This window comes from Acinonyx jubatus, chromosome A3 (genome assembly GCF_027475565.1).
Source record: "Acinonyx jubatus isolate Ajub_Pintada_27869175 chromosome A3, VMU_Ajub_asm_v1.0, whole genome shotgun sequence".
Lineage (NCBI taxonomy): Eukaryota > Metazoa > Chordata > Mammalia > Carnivora > Felidae > Acinonyx > Acinonyx jubatus.
This window is the reverse complement of record NC_069388.1, coordinates 44,066,839-44,088,200: the sequence shown is the minus strand read 5'-3', so window position 1 is coordinate 44,088,200 and position 21,362 is coordinate 44,066,839. Positions and strand designations below refer to the sequence as shown.

The window sequence follows — 21,362 nt, the reverse complement described above, 5'->3', positions numbered from 1 at the left end:
CTTTGCCCTGCCCTCTCTGTTATAAACATGCTTGATATTGTGGCCCAGTCACCTGCCCTTCCTCTCCTCTTTGCTCTGTGTCATCCAGCGCAAGAGCCAACGGTCACCTGTGGCTAGTGAGCCAACGTGACAGAGGACTTCAATTTTAAATCACGTCAGTCCATTTAAGTTTAAAAACAGACATGCAATTCAATCACTGGAAAACTGTTCAATCGTTTTGGAACTTGGGTATGTGAATGCAGTTTCTCAACTATAAATTTAATCAGCTCTAAATACAGATTGTGTGTTTCTGATGAAAATTTAATGCCCCAAAAGATATAAGGATAACACAGGCTGGATTCAAACATTTAGTATGAAAAAAAGGAATGTAAAATATCTCATTAATACTTGTAAAGTATATTGATTCTATGTTGAAGTGACATTTCATATATATTACATTAACTAAAATAAATTATAAAAATTAATTTTCACCTGTGTCTTTTTCATTGTCTTTAACAGAGCTACTAGAAATTTTTAAATTACTCATTGGCTCACCTTATATGCACTTCTATTGCCCAGTTTGGGTCTTGGTGGAATGGTTTCCACCACCTTTGGGTCCTTCTTAGGCTTCTACTGACACCACTGGTAGACTTTATAAGGCATAGTACACTTAGCTTCCACATGGACTATAAACCTGGGTAGTGGGGAAGGGCAGCTATGGACACTATTAACCTTTGGCCCCTCAGTGTGGAGCCTGGCCTGCCACATAGCAGATCCTCCAGAAACATTTGTTGGAAGAACAAATAAATGAGGCACAGAGTTTTACAAAGTGCTGTCTCTTCCCAAAATGAATAATGTATACATTGGCCGTTACGAATTGAGTATATATTAATTGGACATCATTTGCTTCTATGGTCAGTGGCCATGGAACAAGGTGTTCTTAAATTTGTCTGTGCAGGAAGCTGACCAGGATACTTCAGTCCTTCAGGCCTGCCACAAAGTATACTCTGCACACTGACCACAGCACCAGGAGTTAAGTGGGTGGAGGTCACCAGCGAAAACTGACACCTGGTACAGGTCTTCAAGAGGCTTACAGTCTAGCTGGTTATATTAACTGAAATTCGGGAAAAGTTTTAAACCCTCTCCAAAAGGTGTGTGAAACACCATTGCAAGAGATGGTGTAACTTTTCAGAAGGGACACATCAGACAGGCCTCAGACACATGTAGCAATTCTTTCAAAAGAATCTAAGTTTGAGAAGGGAATCTGAATCTCCCTCCAGGCTCCTCATAGGCTCCAGGAGTCCCAGGAGTTGCATTTCGGAATCTCAAATTTCCATTCAAATATTATGGCCTGGTTGTCAATCTTTTGGAAGACTGAAGCCCTAAAATCTTAAGAGAATTTCCCCTTCCAATCTAGGGGGGAAACTTTTTTTTTTTTTTTTTTTTTTTTGGCAAAAGTTAAACCCACACAAATTCCTCATGGCAATGGGATGAGGAAGTGAAACTGGGTGAACTGTACATCCTGATCCATCATCAACCACTGTCCAGAAGCACGGTATTGTGTTCAGGGGCATTGGCAAAGGGGCAGGAGGGGGAAGCAAGTGTCCAGCTGGCCAGGGCAAGGATGCATGGCAGGATAAGGGACATGGCCCAGAACACCAGGACCAAAATTGAACAAGAGAGGAAGTGAGACAGATGTTAGTCTAGATGTCTGCACGGTCAAATTCCTCAAAGCACAGACGTGCCGTCAATGCCCGTGTGTTTCTCCGGAACAAAACTCATGCACGTGAGATGTACTGTGCTATTTCCTTTTCTGTCAAGCACAGCCTTTCCCCAGCAAGATGCCACAGAAAGGAAAGACATGGCCCATTTGAGAAGTTTATGTTCCATTAGGACTGGGACACTTAGGGTAGCTGAAACTCATTGATGGGAGCTGCTGGGGAGGTGTGGGGGTTACCCAGATAAACTGAGCGCTCCCCTCTGAGAGTCAGTAAAATGTCTGACTTAGAAAAAAGAATCTCAGCAGGTGTGATTCAGGGCCAAGTTTTGCCATGGAGATAGGGATTATTTTTCAACAATGTATCATCAGCCAGCCTAATACTGACTGTGTTTCATAGATTCATTCCAAGAGAGACCTGGGCAGGGGGACCCACTTACTTAGTCCCAGTTGGGCTAGTTCTTCAAGTTGAGCCTCCGTCTTGGCTGTTGAAATGGCGTAAGGCAACTTCAAGGTGAACGGCAAAACGTCCCTGGTTTTTCAAAAAGAGAGTATTTGTAATTACATGTCTGCTTTCTATCTCCAGCATTTCCATCCTAGAGATGTTTTGGCTTAGACTGAAACGTCCTAAGTAGACGCTACATCATACCTCATACCTAACCAGAACTTGTCTTTACTGGTGACAGGACTGCAAGATGACTATTCTTTCCTGTAGTAACAGTCAGGACAGGCTGAGAGATAAGGCTGCCTGGTTTCAGTATCTGTAGCGAGGACCAAATTTCCTTCCTGGGTGGCTGAAATGTATCTAGTGTTAATATCAGAATCACTACACTGGTGGATCTTACATACATACATGTAAAACATTATACACTAACTTGTTACATGTTCTGAATACTGGGCCCCAATTCATTGGGCAGGAATGTGTCATCCTAAACCATGATTTATTATTCCAAGTCCTTACACAGGGCAGGTTTTCAACCACCATTGGTTGGTTTTACTTTGACATCTTCTAGCTAGAGTCCATGCAACCTGCTTTCTGTGCTGAAGACAAAACTTCCTCTTGTGTTTTAAGGTAGTGCTTCCCTATCTGTAACATGCACACGTGAATCCCTCGGAGTCTCGTTTGACTGCATACTCTGATTCAGGAGGTCTGGGTGAGGCCAGAAGTTCGGCATTTCCACCATGCTCCCAGGCAATGTTGCTGCTGCTGCCCCTGCACCAAGCGTTGAGTAGGGAAGCAAATCTAAAGGACTTCATGGAACAACCCTGCCCTCAAGCAGCACGGCACCGTGTGTAGACCACGCATTCAACATCACAGACTAACAGGCCCAACAGGAAGGAGCTGAAAGAACTTTCCAGGCCCTGGGAGAGGGTCTGGCATGCGTGAAGAATAGCAAGGAGGCCATGATGCCTAGGGTGGAGTAAGTGAGGGACAAAACCTGGAGCTTCTGCCTGTATTTTGTCTACTCAAGATGCTGTGAAAATCTCCATTGAAGAGAATAACTATCCCAAACAACAAGTTGTTTACCGTAAGATTAGGCAACTTTCTAACTGAATCAGATTAAATCTGGATGACTTGAGAATTTTGGAAACCCCTGAAGCTGTTGACAATGAATAACAAATTAGTAAGGTCAATGAAAAGAGCAAAATATGAATAGAATGTGATTCTTGGCATGGGCTGTAATATACTGCTCACATAAATACTAGTAATTGGCAGTCAGGAGGCTGCTCTTTCCCGAGGTGTCAAGGATGGGTCACCCCCTGCTTCCAAGGACCCTACCGTCTGCCTCCAAATGTTGCGAGTACCTTCTTCTACTTGTTCACTTGCATCTGTCGTGGATGAAGCAGGCAGAGCCTCAGGGGATGGCAGTGTTTGTTATAGCTGCTGCCTGACCCCGGAGAGGTGATGACTCAGATTATAATCTTAAATGAAGATTAATGGGAAGCAGAACTTTGTAATGTCAAAGCAGCATATAAATATATGTTTCTACGGCTATACAAACTTATTAAAATCTTCTTTCTTGAGACAATTTGGGGAAAGACACATATGACGAAACCAACCTATGTTTACCTTAAGCATTTCACCTTACCCAATCCAGTACCTGGAGCCTAAACATCACATGGCTGGTTTTGGTTTTTCTTAATGGCATCTATGACAGGAAACCACACCTGTCATTGCCTAATGGGTAGTCTTAGACTTTGATCTCCTGGAAAATTAGAGCCCTCTTCCACTGCACCAGCTAAGGGTATAACATAGCATCTCACCACCATCCCCCCTCCCCACAGGGTCACTTCCCTCTCATTAAGGAAAGGAACCCTAATTCTAAAACTTGTATAACAGAGAAAATAAAGCCATCTTAGGTATAAATGTTTCACCCAAGAGTTTTAGTACACACGTAATCTACTTTTGACCCTTGCTCTATATGTTGTATTTCTAAATGGCAGGAGACTAACTTTATTGAGCACCTCCAGTGCACCAAGCACTGTAACTCATGTGGGACCCACACAGGCCATTGGAAGAAGCTCTGATATCCCCCATTCCATGGATCAGGAGCACAGGAGAGCACAGAGGGGGAGGTCCCTGCACCCACTCACAGAGCTAATGTGGAATTAAGCAACCCGGGTGCACTGGATCCCAAAGTCTGTGGAGCTGTGCCATACAGTGGCAAAATATGGGCTCTAGCATCAAGGCAGGCCTGGGTTCAAATCCAATATTTGCTACATATTTATTGAATGACTGATTGTAGACAAGTATCTCACTCTCTGAGCCATGGTGTCTTCATGATCCTAATTTCAGGGTTGCCATGAGGATTAGAAATAATGTATATATGGTCCCTAGCACAGATATAGAAAGCCCCTGAAATTATAATCGTACTTAATAAGTAATAATTAATAATTATTATTTCCTCTAGCTCTTTGCTACTCAAAATGCAGTTGTAGGACCAGCAGCATTGGTCTCACCACCTAGAGACAGTTGGAAACACAGACCATCAGGTGCTGCCCCAGACCCCCCAAATCAGAGTCTGCATTCTAATAAGATTCCAGGTGATTCCAGTGTGCATGAAAGTTTACAAGGAAGTGCTCTCCACGACACTGATTATGACAAACTGACAGGGAGCTACTAGACATTGGTGACCAAGGTTTGCTCTCATTTATATCCGCAGCTCTAGTCTTCAGTGTGTCCCTCTGATGTGGCAAACCACATGCTGATTGATTCACGAATTCTCTAGTCTAGTGCACCTGTGCAGATGCATTCTGGGTGAATACCAGGGCTGACAATCCAACCACTTTCTCTACATGAATATACTCATGTACTAATAACCAACTAGAACATTTCAAAAACATTTGGTTAAGACTGGGTCAAATCAATTACTGATTACTAAGAACATTGACTTGGGTAAACCGAGTAACATAGAACATTAAAAGAGAAACAGAAACACCAAGAACCTTTGCATTTTGAGGGAAAAAAATAGAGAAATGAATCTCAGGTCACCCTGATCATAAAATGTCAATGTTGGGATTTTTCCATAAGCACCTTATATCGGTATCATGCTTTGTAGATTAAAGAAGGTTTTCATGTGCTTTATCTCCTTCAACCATCAAATGGCCCTGGACAGCAGGTATTCCAGCCTATTATGAACACTGAGAAGAGAGATGGTATCTTTTGTGTGCCGATGCCAAATACTGTTTTATAGGTGTAATGATCTTTCATGACAGGAAAATCAACAAGCTAACTATGAAGAGTAAGCATTGGCCAACTTCACCTCTGACTAACATGTTAGTGTTGAAATTCACTTTCGGGAACTAGATGGCCTCAAACCAGTTCAGGTGTGGGTCCCTGGGGAAGGTGGGGACATCTGCACCGTCCTCTTCTTTTCTTTGGGCAAAAGATCTCCATCCTTGCACAGGCCAAGGGCTGTTGGTGGTGTCCCCTCATAGAGCTGTGTCCAATTCTAGATGAAATCCCCTGGTTTCTTCCTCCTGGCAATCAACCCCTGAAAGTGCTTCCCCACCTCAGGCCATTAATTACGTGGTGTTGCCAACCTGGTGACTTCTAGGGGTCAATAGCTCAGTGCCATCCCCCGCGAGGGTCTAGTCCAACAGATACAATAAATGTCTCACGTGAGAAATAACTTTACCCTTAAATTAACATAAAGGAAATGAACCCCAAATAAGCCTCTCAGTCTCAAAGTGTGATGGCTCTAAGACATGATCTTTGGAAACAACCTAGTCATGCATGCCTGTCTGTGCTCTATTGGCTGCAACAGACATACAGAGAAGGCATAGAGGCCAACTGAGCTCCACTGCCTACATGGGGGCAGTGTCAATCTCTGCAGATGAAGAGTATGGATTCTTAATCACCAAAAGAATACTCAATTTGAGGACACCTGGTTGGCTCAGTCAGTTAAGTGTCGGACTCTTGATTTCAGCTCAGGTCATGATCTCACAGTTCGTAAGTGTCCATGCTGACAGCAAAGAGCCTGCTTAGGATTCTCTCTCTCCCCCTCTCTCTGCCCCTCCCCCATTCATGTGTGCATGCATATACCCTCTCTCAAAATTAAATAAATAACCATTAAAAAGAAAAGAATAGTCAGTTTGAAAAACTATTATGGCTAGGAAGAAAAAAGAGAGAAAGACTTCAACAACTCACACACTCCCCACACTTATCAACATGGTGATTTTTGGCTTCATTACTTGTAGTCTAACACAGTTGCTTTAGTTATGAAAAGGACATGAGCACCAAGTGGGCCTGTAGGACAGTGATGCAAGGTTTATGAGCTGGTTTAAGGAGCCCGTATTTCTAGAATGAACTACATCCCTTGAGGGTTTTCAGAAACGGTATCAGGGACATTTATTTATTTTTATTTTTTTCAGAGAGAGAGAGAGAGAGAAGAGGGCACGAGTGGAGACAGACAGAGAGAATCCCATGAGGGGCAGAGTCAGGGCGGGGGGAGGGAGAGAAAGACAGAGAGAAGCAGGGTTCACCTGATGCAGGGCTCGTGCTCACTCGATGCAGGATTGGAACTCATGAACTGTGAGCTCATGACCTGAGCCAAAGATGTTTAACTGACTGAACCACCCAGGCACCACACATTATCAGGGACCAGGTTTGCACCATGGGTCCCTTTCTGTGTGTGCATGTTTGCATGTATGTACATGTATGTGTATGTGTGTTTGTTTCCCCTGCTTGCTGGGTCGAGGTGAAACGAACCATAGGGACAGTTTGAAGACACAGACATATTAATTTGGAGGGACTGGCGTAGTTATTTTGATCAGTAACTAATCCTTCCAGGGACATCTAGTCAGCGGCAAGCCTCCCAGACCCCTCCACCCTGCTTTAATCCAGAAACCCCAGGGCTGTTTATATTTCACACACCAAGCAGGCACTTGAACTCCTAAGAGGAAAGGAGGCCTTACCTGCTGATGCAGTAGAAAGCAATGAGCCGGAATAAATCTGCAAAACTGATTCCTGAGCCTTCCAGGGAAAAGGCTGGAAAAGAGAGAGTTTGGAAACCAGCTGAGTGTCCTGGAGCACTGTTCTGGGAAAGGAAAGGCCCTCTGGTGTTATCTGCTGCGTGCATAGGACCATCTCTGAGCTCTCAAACCAACTACCGTGTGGCTTATCAGATCCAGCTGTGAGGAGGATGTGTGTCAGCCAGAAACAGGCCAGTAGAGTCCACGGCCTAGAAGTTCAGCCCCTGACTCACTGGGAGCACGTGCTCCAGTGCTTGGTAAACAGACTGGCGCAGGCTCAAAGTGTACAACTATCTTTTTTCTTTTTTAAATTCAAACACAAAGTTGGTCAGCGGGCAGGGGGCAGTGAGGCTGGAGGGAGAGGCCATTGGCACACAACAGAGCTTGGTAAACACCCAAGCCCCCACCACCCTTGACCTTCCTAGGTTGGCCCTCCTGGGACACACTCCTCTTTGCCAAAACAGGCCATCTCTGGTTAAGACACAAGGCAGCTTGGAGGAAAACAGAAGGTTCCAGTAAATTAGTTTTTAAATTCAATGTGAAAGTTTCAAAAACTCACTTACTTAGAACGCCCCCACCCACTACCACTGTCACCACCAAGGGCACAAGCCTCCTAGGGAAGATGTTCTGGCAAGATGGTGTACCATATTGCACATCTTCCAAATGTCAGGGCAGTGAGTGGATAACTTCAAATACTTGTGTATTTGCCAACCACTCCTCATGCCAGGCTGGCTGAAATGCCATTCAGACAGTCTTTCAGAAATATTCCAAACATCCTCAGCTTTGTGAAGATTTCCTCATTTCCTCAATCAGATGAGTTTTTCTCCCAATTGCCACACTTCATGTCCTCATTTATGTTGCTTGCTATTTGCTTATGTTGTATTATTTTGATTGTTTAGTATTTCTACAGCACCCCCAAAATATACCTATGCCTCTACACACATACCATGACATAGACAGAAACAAAAAAATACACACATGTGCACTACAATTTAGCAAGTTAAGTAGGAAGAAACCAATTTGGGGTAGGTTAACTTCTCTGAGCCTTGGTTTTCTCCTCTGTACAGTGGACAATAATAGTACTTTCCCTGTCTCCCCAAAGGGTAGGAGTGGAAAGGGAAATTTAAAAAAATGGAGTAATTCATGTGAAAGCAGTCTATACAAATATGAGCTGGTATTTGTTATTAAACCATATTGTCCAGATGTTATGACAAAATATCTATGTTTTCAGAGCAAGTCCTTCCTTTCTCAATCTACCTCCATTCATAGAGAAGCAAGGCCCTGGCCAGAAAGGGGCCATCATGGTGAGACCAAGACCTGTGGTAATTAGTTACAGTCAGGTTAATGCTTTGCTCCGACTAGCTCTTTCAACCACTTTAAGTCCCCCAGATAGGAATAGGGAATTGATCCGAGTCTTGACACAGTAGAGAAGAAAAATCTTCAGCCAGGAGGAATCTAAGATGAACACCCAGAAAGCGGGAAAGTACAAACATTAACTGTACTTACTGTAGGGAAGCAAAGAAGGGGCTTCCAGGCTAACTTATCATGTTTCACTTTGGATATTAGACGGGATTTAAAAACCAGTTAGATCTGGGGCGCCTGAGTGGCTCAGTTGGTTAAGCGTTTGACCCCTGGTTTCTGCTCAGGTCATGATTTCACGGTTCATGAGTTTGAGCCCTGTATTGGGATGTGTGCTGACAGTGCAGAGCCTACTTGGAATTCTCTCTCTCTCTGCCCCTATCTCGCTTGCACACACACCTTCTCTCTCTCTCAAAATAAATAAACTTAAAAAAAATTTAAAGGGCCCCTGGGTGGCTCAGTTGGTTAAGTGTCCAACTTTGGCTCAGGTCATGATCTCCTGGTTTGTGGGTTTGAACCCCGCGTCAGGCTCTGTGCTGACAGCTTAGAGCCTGGAGCCTGCTTCAGATTCTGTGTCTCCCTCTCTTTCTGCCCCTCCCCTGCTCACGCTTTGTCTCTCTCTCAAAAAAAAATTAATAATCATTAAAAAAGATTTTTTTAAATTAAAAAAAACCAGATCTATCACTTGTTGGCAAGCTGACTTTCAAAAGCCACCTCAGCATGGCATATCTTTACTTAATATTTAATCGTCTTTAAAATGGAGGGCTTGAAATCTATCTTGTGATTACCTCCTAATGCAAATAAACTGGTATGAACTATGCACAGGTCACTGACTGTGGAAATCTTTCGTGGCATCAGTGCCCTTGTGAAGCCTAGAGGAAAGACATTACCAGGCCCAGGTTTACAGAAGAACCTGAGGTTGACCACAAAGAGGCTGACAGGTTTCACTTCTGCTAGAAATGTGTCCTCTAGACTTCCATTAAGGCCATTTGGCTCAGTGAGACTATGAACTCCAGGCTGAGTATAATCCCTTATTTGCCCTTAAAATGACCTCAGTACCTTTGGTTTTTCAAATGCAGAGACTGAGGCTTGCTTAGGTGTAAATCAAGAAGCAAGCAAAAATCCTAGTCTCAGTCTTAACGTTTATTTATTTTTGAGAGAGAGACAGAAAATGAGTGGGAGAGGGACAGAGAGAGAGACACACACACAGAATCTGATGCAGGCTTCAGAGCCTGAGCTGACAGCACAGATCCCGAAGCAGGGCTTGAACCCATGAGCCGTGAGATCATGACCTGAGCCGAAGTCAGGAGACTTAACCAACTGAGCCACCCAGGCACCACCACCCCATCACCCCCAAACCAGTTTCAGTCTAACTATTGAGAGAGTCAACAGGCTTCCAAACTTATTTCTCCTGGCCTTCACTCCTCAACTTGCTAACCTGTGATTTCAATGAAACCTTCCCCTTTGGAGCACAGATTCACTATGGATCCTTCCTTGGAAGTTGGCAATACATCAGCATTGTGTGTTCCCTTTTATATTTAAAATGTGTCCAGGGGCACCTGGGTGGCTCAGTTGGTTAAGTGTCTGACTTCAGCTCAGGTCATGATCTCACAGTTTATGGGTTCAAGCCCTGTGTCAGGCTCTGTGCCGACAGTGTGAAGCCTGCTTGGAATTCTCTCTTTCTCCCTCTGTCTCTCTGCCACTACCCACCCCCTCCCGACTTGTGCTTTCTCTCTTTCTCAGGATTAAATAAATAAATAAATAAATAAATAAATAAATAAATAAATAACTAAAGTGAAACGTGTCTTCCCAAGACTTCACATTTTCAATGATTGCAGAATAGCAAAAAGAAAACCAATTCTATTGAACACCACTCTCCCTTCAAAACTTCTGCCAGTTGATTTTTTCGGAGGGCTGGATTCTGCCTCTGATTAGCTGCATTTCATAGACGACTGAACAGTGATCATCTGGAGGGAACACATCCACTCAAGGATTATTCACAAGATGTGCAGACACGTGCTGTAGCATGAGAACCCATAAAAAGGCCGAATCGCTGCAGCCTGTCCTACAGGTTAATCATCAGCAAACCTAGGAATCAAATCCATGCTCTACTTAACTGGAAGGGGGCCAAGAAAGACAACCTGCCATATGCCAACCAGTAGGCTGCATAATTTGTACATAGGTTGTTTAATTAAACTGTTAATAGCTCTCTGATGTTATGATCACCCCAATATACTGATAAGAAAACCAAGGCTCCTAAGGTAGGCTACCTGCCCAGTCATCGAGTGAGTAAGTAACAGCACCAGGATGCAGACTCATGTCTGTCTGTCTCAAAGGGTAATCTCCTTCCACTTCCACTTGTTGGGGAGACCTGAGGCCCTCCCATCAACCAGGACTTAGCCATCAGGTGACTACTCACTGTATGTGCTTTCCTTTATGGCAAATTCCTTGAGTGGGGCTCCAAATTCACAGGGCAGGCGAAGTGAGAGGACTTTCTTCTGCATTTTGGTAGATTTACGAACCAGGAAGATCTAGCAGAGGGAAAAGAAATTCAAGCTTAGGAAATATCTGGAAGGTCAGAACCTGGACATATGATTTCCTGCACACCTAATGTCCATGACTAGAATGCCCTTCATAATGAACATGTCCTGCAAGATTCAACCCGGAACGCTCTACTGACAACAAAAGGGACTATCAAAGAGCATGCCCTGGATGACTTCCTTTGATAACTGGCTTCAAAAGAATCCTACTTTCCCTTTGACAGAACCTTCTCCATGAGGCTATGAGCCCCCTTGGTCTACAGAAGCATTTTCAGTTTGGTGATTGTTTTATAGCACATGTTAAGTGTTCTCTAGCCCGTGTCTTATTTGGGCATCATGGTTGATGACACCCAGATTCTAAACACAGGTAACATGACTAAACCACAGGTGGTGAACTGGGAGTTCACTGACTAATTTGGCTCGTGGGTGTGTTCGTGATAGAAAATTAAATTTGTTTCTAAGAGTGAAAAAGCAGTTTTGGTTGTTTTTCACATTAAAACCAGAATTTCTAGCTTCTCTTGGAAAACAGGATGATATGGCAAGGCCAGGTATGGTGACAATTGCTGGAGATTAAAACGGCTGCCCCATTAGGGAGCAGGAAGGTGTGCTCGAGCGTCACTACAGCCAACACTGGAGCTGCAGGCCTGTTTACTCCTGACTCACCCCATTTTGTGACAGTCTCGCTCCTGGTTCTAATACTGCCTTCGGATGCATGCTTTATTTTATTTATTTATTTTTAATATAATTTATTGTCAAATTGGCTAACATACAATGTGTACAGTGTGCTCTTGGTTTTGGTGGTAGATTCCCGTGATTCATCACTTACATACAACACCCAGTGCTCATCCCAACAAGTGTCCTCCTCAATGCCCATCATCCATTTCCACCCCCCCATCAACCCTCAGTTTGTTCTCTGTATTCAAGAGTCTTTTATGGTTTGCCTCCCTCCCTTTCTGTAACTATTTTTTCCCCTTTCCTCCCCCCCCATGGTTTTCTGTTAAGTTTCTCAAGTTCCATATATGAGTGAAAACATGATATCTGTCTTTCTCTGACTTATTTCACTTAGCATAATACCCACCAGTTCCATCCACGTTGCTGCAAATGGCATGATTTCGTTCTTTCTGATTGCCAAGTAGTATTCTATTGTGTATATAAGCCACATCTTCTTTATCCATTCATCAGTTGATGGACATTTAGGCTCTTTCCATAATTTGGCCATTGTTGAAACTACTGCTATAAACATTGGGGTACAAGTGCCCCTGTACATCAGCACTGCTCTATCCCTTGCGTAAATTCCTAGCAGTGCTATTGCTAGGTCATAGGGTGGATCTATTTTTGATTTTTTGAAGCACCTCCACACTGTTTTCCAGAGTGGCTGCACCAGTTAGCATTCCCACCAAAAGTTTCAGATGCGTGCTTTAAACCAGCCCAAATCCCAGTGCTGATCTTGGGCCACCATCTTGGCTTCCAACACTGCAGAGGCAAGTACGCCATGTACTTCTATGCACTGCACAACTCCAGGGGGCACTGATTACCTAGGCTACAAATCAAATAGTGCTCCCTGGAGCATGCAGTGGGGCAGCCGGCTGAGTTCTGGTTCCCTTCTGTAGTACACGGTACTTCTCCAAGGATTCTATCCTGTCTTATTTCTTTAGCCACTTCTTCCTCTGCATTTGGACACCATGGTCTCTGTTCCCTATTATTATTATTATTATTATTATTATTATTATTATTTAACCTTATCTTCGCTTCCTTCTGTATATCTAGTCAATAGCTCCTAAGAAACTTTATCTGGGTGGGGGGTGGGGGGTGGGGGTTGAGAGGGTGGCTATGGGGATTGGGTGTCTTTTAAGGAGGGAGTTGGGAAGACCTTTGAGTTCTCTCTGGTCCCCCAGCACCCATGGGGAGGCAGTCATAGAATAGAATACATGTAATAGTCACTTCTGGGAGTCAATGTTTCTGGGACACCCTAAAACTGAAACAGATATTTCCTAAACATTAGGGGGATTAAAAAAAGCCCAAAGCATGGCTGGGAGGGCGCTGATCATTGGTGGAATCGAAGTATTATTCTCTTGTGCAGCTGGGAATCTCCTTGAGCCTTGGGGTTCAGGGAGAGTACAACCTTATTTCCTGAATGTCTGCAGCTTTAGAGCAGGGGTTGGTAAAGTTGGCCTGTAGATCCAATCTATCCTGCCATCTGTTTTTGTAGATAAAGTTTTATTGAAACAAAATCCCAGTCATTCATTTATATGCTGTCGATGGGCGTGTCTGCACTACAAGGCAGGGGTTGCGAGAGATTGTGAGAGGTTGTGACAGACAGTATGGCCCACAAAGCCAAAAATATTTATACTCTGGCCCTTTACAGAAACTTTGCTAATTTCTATCATAGGAATAAGGGTGGCAGCACCCCAAGGACCCATGCCTCCATGGACAGACTTTCAAATGTCCTTTCCTCTCACACCTGCTTTTCCTTCTCTTCAGCATTCTTGCTCCTGGTGCACTGTGGCCTCTCCTAATCTGTGTTTCTCCTGTCCTCAGCCTGTCATCAGCCTGCCCCATCTCATCAGGCAGGTCCTGTCCAGGGATCAAGTAGGTGGACAGATAGAACATCCTGCCTGACTTGTTCCCCACAAAGTCTCAGCAGGAATGGACGTGCCCAACACTGGGAGGGAAGCTGGGCAGAGTAGGGAATTGTTGCCTAACAACAGGGCAACCTCCCTCTCCAGAATTTCTGTGCAGAAATGCAGGAGCAGACAACTCAACCTCCAAAAGAGGGGGCCCCACAGACGTAGGTCTGATCATACAGACCCAGATTACAGGCAACAACCTGGTGTGCTGGCCAAGGAATTTTCCACAAAGATGATCAACTATTGCGCCTAGTCACCCTGAGCATGTTCCAACAGTCCCGTCTGTTTCTGTCTGTTGAAACAAAGACTCACTTAGAGGTCAAAAAATGGTAACAGACAGGCTCTTGCTGATAGGAAACTCAAAAGTTTGTTTTTGTGCTCAATTGCTACAATATTGTCAACCAGCTACCATGGAGTTTCTTTTTCTTGCTTCTCCATATATTTCTTAGTTTCTATCTCTTGTCATGAGTTGTTCCAAGTCTTACTTTATCTGTGACTTATTGTATTTACCCTTTTTTGGGAAGTAGACATTGTACACAGGTGACCTCCAATATAATCTCTGTGATGGTGGAAACATCCTATATTCTGCACCATCCTATATGGTAGCCTCCAGCCATCTGTGGCTAGTGAGCACTTAAAATGTGGCTAGTGCAACTGAGCAACTGAGTTTTTAAATTTAATTTTATTTTATTAATGTAAAGTTAAACAGCCACATGGGGCAAGTGGCAACCACATTGAACAGCACCAGATACACCAATCACCAAGTGACATTTTGGGGGGAACCACTATAGAGTCATGGAGTGGTCTTGATTAAGAGATTGGTATTGGGTAGGAAGTAGCAGAAGAAACATAATTGTACAGTGAGCCCCATGAGAAGCCACCGAGGAAGCCCAAAGAGAAAGAGAATTACACATCAGTAGCCAGAGTAGGCAAGTCTACGGACACAGAACTTTTGAACTTTGTGTCCCAAGTTGGATGGCTAGGTCCTGGCAGGGTTCCCAGGCTCAGAATGAAAACAGCAGGGGCAACTGAAGACCCTATAACCAGGCTCATTCTCAGTGTTGAGGCCCAAGAAGTCAGCCCAGATGCCCTGTTATCCTGCTGAGTCCTAGACCTCCCTGGGTAACTGAGCTGATGAAGACAGAAAGACAAACCATGAAGGGGCTCTTTTCCTTGGAGCTGCCTCCATACTTTCTACAATCTCCTTGCATTGCAACCCAGGTATGCACCAGACACCATGCTCCATAAAGCCTGGGAAAGAACTTTCTGGAACTCCAAGTCTTTCTCTTTAAGAAAGCAGCAGCCCTCCTTGTCTCAAACTGTTTCCTTGAGATTCTGAGTCTTACCCCTGGAGGTTGGGACCGAAGGACTTCGGCTGCCCCCTCCTCACTCAGACTCAGCTGCAGCCATATTGGGTGGGTGTGGAGAAGCCGGTCCAAAATGCTGAGTCTGTTGGAGAGGCTGTCATAGCCAGAGTCCCAGGGACAAGTCTTCACATCCTTTTCTTCAGAATAGCCATCGTCCTTGTGTCTTACCATGCTAGGAGAAAGAGAATTGGCAGGTGTCAAATGGCTGCTGCCCTGTCTCTCTGCCAAGGAGACCATTGTGCAGTCTCTAGGCTACGCCTGTCACAGCACATACCCCATCTTTTCATCTCCACCTCATGTGTCTTCCTTCCAGCCTGAAAGCTTTCTGAGGGCAGATGCCATATTAGTTTTCACTCCGTATCTACAGTATTAAACAGAATACTCAACAGATCCAACAGACCTTCTATTTCTAACACAGTTTTCAAAAGCTTCTAAACATCCTGAATGCTGTTGGGTCTGTCTTCTGGCATAAACCATTTCACAATTCGAGCACAGAACCCTCAATGCTAAATTTCATATGGTAGCATGAGGTCCTAAAGCCCCAAAAGATTTATCATAAGCACAAGCATGACATGCTCTAAAAGCACAGACAAAAATGGGGTGCCTGGGCAGCTCAGTTGATTAAGCATCCAACTTTGGTTCAGATCATGATCTCATGGTTTGTGAGTTTGAGTCCCTCATTGGGCTCTGTGCTGACACCTTGGAACCTGGAGCCTGCTTTGAATTCTGTGTCTCCCTCTCTCTCTGCCCCTCCCCTGTTTGTGCGCTCTCTCTCTCTCTCTCTCAAAAATAAATAAACATTAAAAAAATTTAAAAGCAAAGATAAAACATTCACACTCACTCATGCACACTCATTTTCCACCCGAATGAATTGGATTTCATTTCTTTTCACACATCTAGGCATTTTTATTACTAATATTATTTGTAATAAAACTTCACAGTTGACGAATGCTGTGCTATTCATAAAATTATTCATACTAACATTATTCATAATTGCCATAAAGTGGAAACGGACCAAATTTCCATCAACTAATGAATGGAGAAATAAAATGTGGTATATCCATACAATGGAACTTTATTCAGCCATAATATTCATTCTTTTTTATGAATGGAGTACTGATCCGCGCTCCAAAATGGAATGAACTGTGAAGACTTCATGCTAAGTGAAAGAAGCTAGACACAAATACGGTACGATTCCATTTATACAAAATATCTAGACTAGACAAAAATAGAGAAACGGAAAGATTATTGTTGCCTGGGATTGGGGGCAGGGATGGGATGGGTAGTGATTGCTAATAGGTATGGAGTTTCTTTTTGAAGTAAAGAAAATGTTCTGGACCAAGATGTATGGATGGCTGTACAACTTTGTGAATATGCTGAAAACCACTGAATTATACACTTTAAAGTATGATATGTGAATGAAATCTCAATAAAAAGATGTCATATTGATTTCCATAGTTGCCTTGAGCCCCAACACTAATCCTGTGACTGAGTGTTTAATCCCCATGTTATGAATGAGAAAACAGAGGCCCATCCAAGAAAGTATTGGGCTGTCCAGAGTTATAAACTGCCATGAAATGGCAGAGCCAGAAATTCAAGAGGTCTGGTGTTCCTCCAACTTTGCAGGTAACAAGTAAGATCATGAACACAGGAGAGCTTTATCTATGTGGTTTCTACTGTCTACCATCCCTTTATAAAAATTCTCTCATTGCCTGTAAAACAGCCCCAAAAGGCAGGTACCAGGGATCCAGTGTTTTTAAATAAAGGGGACAGGGAAGCCCAGACAGCTTGAGTAAGTTGTACAAGGCAAGGATATGCCTCTGAGAGTGAGAAGGTAGAAATTCCAATCCAAGGGTGCTTGGCTCTGGGCTCTCTTTCCCTCTATCACGCCCTGCCTCTCAATGAGCTGGTCATCAACACCAGTCTAGGAGTGGCCAGTGGAAAATATCAGAGCTGATCACTCACATTTGAAGGGCCAAATTCAGGTTGGGGTTCAAATGGTCTTCAAACATCTAAACCCCAAGAAACCTAAATGTGTGGCCTGAATGAAGTCTTCAACATTGCGAATGATGGAGATAAAGCCACATTGTAGGCAAGAGTGAAAAAAAGTTTTAAAAACTGTGCTTTTTTGGGCATACCACTCCTAAGAGGCAGGATTGAATATAGAAGAAGCCAACCTAAGGCAATCATTTTGGGGTGAGCAGGCTCAGTAACATACCCACAAGGACAGCGTGTGGGCTGGCCAGAGACTGCCATCCTAATGTCTTCTCTGCACATTCTTGACTTTGTACAGATCTAAAGAATATCATACTTCCATTCAAGATTTACATTTTGTTTCCCCAGAAAGTTTTCCTATACCTTTGCTACAACTTTCCAGATGGGAGAGTATGGGCCAAAAAAGAGCAATTTCCCATTCTGCAAATGCCATTTCAGGGCCTCCAGGTATTTTGAAGTGAATCTTTGCAGCTATAAGAACACCCTCTTCAAAATGAAGCTGGTGTTAAAATTCCTTTCACATGAGGTAAATGAGGCCACTTTAGAGCAGAGATTCTCAACGCTGGCTGACTATTAAAATCGCCTGGGGAGCTTCAACATGTTTTGATGGCCAGACTGCACCCCAGATCAAATAAATCAGACCTTTTGGGGTGGGACCCAGGAATCATAATTTAAAAAATTTCCCCAGGCAAACCCAACTTGCAGGCAAGTTTACAACCACAGCATTGGATTGGCACTGGAGCCTAAGAGAGAAATCTCCTAGGGTTTGTAAAGCTACAGATTCCTGGTTCCAGCCCCAGAGGGTCTGATTCTGTAGCTTGGGGGCTGGAGCTCTGCATTTCTAACAAGTTCCAGGAGACACTGATGCTGCAGTCTGAGGAACACTTGCTTGAGACCTAAGAGCAAAATGTGCACTTGAACCCAGATCCAATTAGGTGGGGTGGGTTTTTGGGGGAGGGGGGACTGGGGTTTGGAGGAGGGTGGTAACATGCCACTGAAAGAATTCTCCAAACCCAAATAAACCCTACATCCCTGCCATCTTGGGTTGGCAATATTTTACCAAGAGCAAATTTCTACAGTCTCTAGCACGGCAATCCTAATGCTCACATGTGCTGTGAGTAAATATGTTGGTGCTTCTATCTTCCTTAGAAGGGCACATCCTGTGATACCTCAGCTGTTCAATAAGCTAAAGAGTCTTTGTTTTGCAACCAACCTCAGCCTAAAAATCTAGGGCCCAGTCAGGAAGACAGTGAATAAGATTCATGGGGCTTCATAAAGGAGCAACCATTAATTAGATCTTGTCTTTGCCTATGACTAAGCTAACACTTTTCTTTAACAGCCTTTTGAGATTTATAGTATATTATTATAAAACAGGTTGAAAGAGGGGCACCTGGGTGGCTCAGTTGGTTAAGTGTCCAACTCCTGATTTCCTCTTACGGTTCATGGGTTCAAGCCCCACGTTGGGTTCTACATTGACAGCACAGAGCCTGCTTGGAATGTTCTCTCTGCCCCTCCCCTGCTCTCTTTCTCTCTCAAAATAAAAATAAACTTAAAAAAATAAGAGAGATTAAAAGAAAGAAAGAAAAAAAGACATTAGTTTTTATCAGAGACAACATTTAGGGAAGAACTAATGTGGGAAATGTTGAATCTGCACTGCACGCTGTTGGTGTCCTGCCCAGTCCCCCTTTACAAGACCAGGTACCCATGTCCCTGCTGCCATGAGCACTGGCTGCCGAAAGCTCACAGCTTTCTCCCTTCTTCTGGGCATACCCAGAAAGTCACTTCCTCCTCAGGGAGAGACGCTCTGCTAATGACATGCTGATGCAGGTCATAGAGGAATGGCCTTCTTGCCTGTAGGCGGGACAACTCTGGGGTTGCTATTCATGTTGCAGAACTCCCTGTGGGATCAGGCTGAGGCTAGACTCCAGCTACCCCTATATCTTTGCCTGGTTTCCCGCTCGTCCCAGACTGCACCCCTCACTCCTTCACAGGCTGCTCCTGAAACCCTGTCTCAATAAATCACAACACAAGAATCTGCATCTCAGGCTCTGCTTTTAGGGAATTCAGTCTGAAACAGAAACTGAAGATATGAATAGAAACTACTGATTCCTAAAACAGATGTCTGCCTGCATGTATCAGGGGTGGGGGTAGGGGTAAGGGGTGGGTGGGGAGGTGGCAAAGAATGAGCGGTTTATAAAAGATAAACCAGTATGATATAATCCAGGAGATTCTCATATGGCATGGTCACGATGGGATGGCCAGCAAACAAGACCCATCTCCTCTTTTGAGCTTTGTCTTTCTAATCTGCAAGTGGTAAATAACCTCTCCATCACAGTATAGGTGTAAAACTGATGCTAACATCAGTAAGTGAAAGATTATTAGGGGACAGAACATTCACAGTCCTAAAATATCACCCCACAGATTACTTATCATGAAGAGGAAAGGTACTCTGACAATAGAGAAATCTGGGAGACACTATCTTTAAAAAAATTTTTTTTTAACTTTTATTTATTTTTTGAGACACACAGAGAGACAGAGCATGAGCTGGGGAGGGGCAGAGAGAGAGGGAGTCACAGAATCTGATGCAGGCTCCAGGCTCTGAGTTGTTAGCACAGAGCCTGATGCGGGGCTCAAATTTACGGACCACAAGATCATGACCTGAGCCGAAATTGGACGCTTAACCGACTGAGTCACCCAGGCACCCCTGGGAGACACCATCTTAATCAAGTGATCAGCATGAACACCTCCAACAATGAGACACCTGACATCATGTGCCTCAGATGTGATACTCTGAGAAGGTACAGTACCCCCTGGGTCATCTCCCTGCCCCCAAATGTGTTCAGAATCTACACAAGAGAAAACTATCAGACAAATCCAAAGTCAGGGACTTTCTTCAAAACCACTGGCCTAAACTCCTCAAAATATCAATGTCACAAAAAAAATTTTTTTAAAGACTGTGGGATTATTATAAATAAAAGGAGAATAAAGGGACATGATAACTATTGAGTACACAGAATTGATCACATATGGCATCAATAAAAAACAGCTATAAAGAACAACTGGAGATATTTGAATAAGGGTATATAACAGATAATATTGTATTAATGTCTAATTTCCTGACTGTGGTAATTTTATTTATGTAGGAAAATGTTCTTGCTCTTAAGAGATGCAAACTGCAGAATTTAGGGTCAAAGCATGAAAATTTTGGAAAGTAAGTGTCAAATGGTCAGCACCCCATTCCCCTCCAAAAAAGGGGGGGGATATAGAAATAAGGAAATTGTGGCAAAATTTCAATAATTGGTGCATTCAGGTGAACAATACTATTCTTGCCTATAATGTTTGAAATTTCTCAAAATAATAGATTAGGGAAAATATCTACCATCTCCCTGGGATTTTGAGTATAAAATTCATGTATTCAACTCTTACTACTATTTCCAAGCATCTAGGCTTGCTTTCACGGGGAGAGAGATCTCAGGTATGGATTCAGTGAGACCCACAGCCACGTGTGAAAATACTGGGCAAACCCCAGAATGCCCCACAAACGTAAGGTGCCTCTGGCGGCAGAGAACAAACTCTGGGAAACTCCTATACTATATCTGCCCTCAATCCAACTGACTGGGACCTCATGGTTCTGAAGCAGCCCAGTGGATATTACACCCACTTGGGAGACAGGACTCTCCAGCACTAGCTACATTGTGGTCACACCCAATTTAAAGCTCTTCTGAGTGTGGGATGAGAGTGCCTTTCTACTTGGCTGTATTCCCTTCATTCCCAGGGCCAAGTGTTAGTAACCTAGACAGGAGCAAGAATAAATGACTCCAGAAAGCACACTCTAATGTAGGACAGGCAGAAAGACACTACGTGTAGTTTTATTAAGTTGCACAGATCTCAGATTCACCTAAGGGAAACCAATAATTTGCAGCAGAATTTCCAAATGATGTCCTTTCCTGTCTCAATCCAGAACTCCAGAGGGTGGCATAACCTATCAATGCAGCTTCTAATGACCAGGCTCCCAACCATCACATAGGAGGTGTGTTTACTTTGACTTTACAGTCCAGTCTCTTTTCAAGTAAATGACATAGAGAACAAAGCAATATATAAAGTACATAAGATTTTGATGTAGGTTGTCTCTGTGGAAAAAAATACTGGTGCAGTAGATATAGTTAACAACCTTCTATACATAAGAATCCTAATTCAGCTGTTGAATAGCAAAAATGAAGCCTAAAGGGACTAGGTACAAGGCATAATGTCAAGTTATTACTATCAACAAGGTGGTACATTCCATTTGACTAGAGGGTCTCAG

General features: G+C 43.6%; 1 protein-coding gene across 14 annotated transcripts in view; it reads right to left on the bottom strand.

Moving 5' to 3' along the window:
- Positions 1–21,362, bottom strand: part of RIN2 (Ras and Rab interactor 2) — a 223,095-nt gene that overhangs the window by 29,051 nt on the left and 172,682 nt on the right. For 12 of the 14 annotated variants that reach the window (XM_053200295.1, XM_053200294.1, XM_053200296.1 and 9 more), the window contains 4 exons: positions 15,044–15,236; positions 10,950–11,061; positions 7,115–7,187; positions 2,137–2,228 (listed from right to left, as the gene is read on the bottom strand). In XM_053200295.1, coding sequence (XP_053056270.1) covers positions 2,137–2,228; positions 7,115–7,187; positions 10,950–11,061; positions 15,044–15,236 — 470 coding nt within the window. The remainder of the gene's footprint in view (positions 1–2,136; positions 2,229–7,114; positions 7,188–10,949; positions 11,062–15,043; positions 15,237–21,362) is intronic. The other 2 variants (XM_053200300.1, XM_027069491.2) reach the window with 1 other exon arrangement.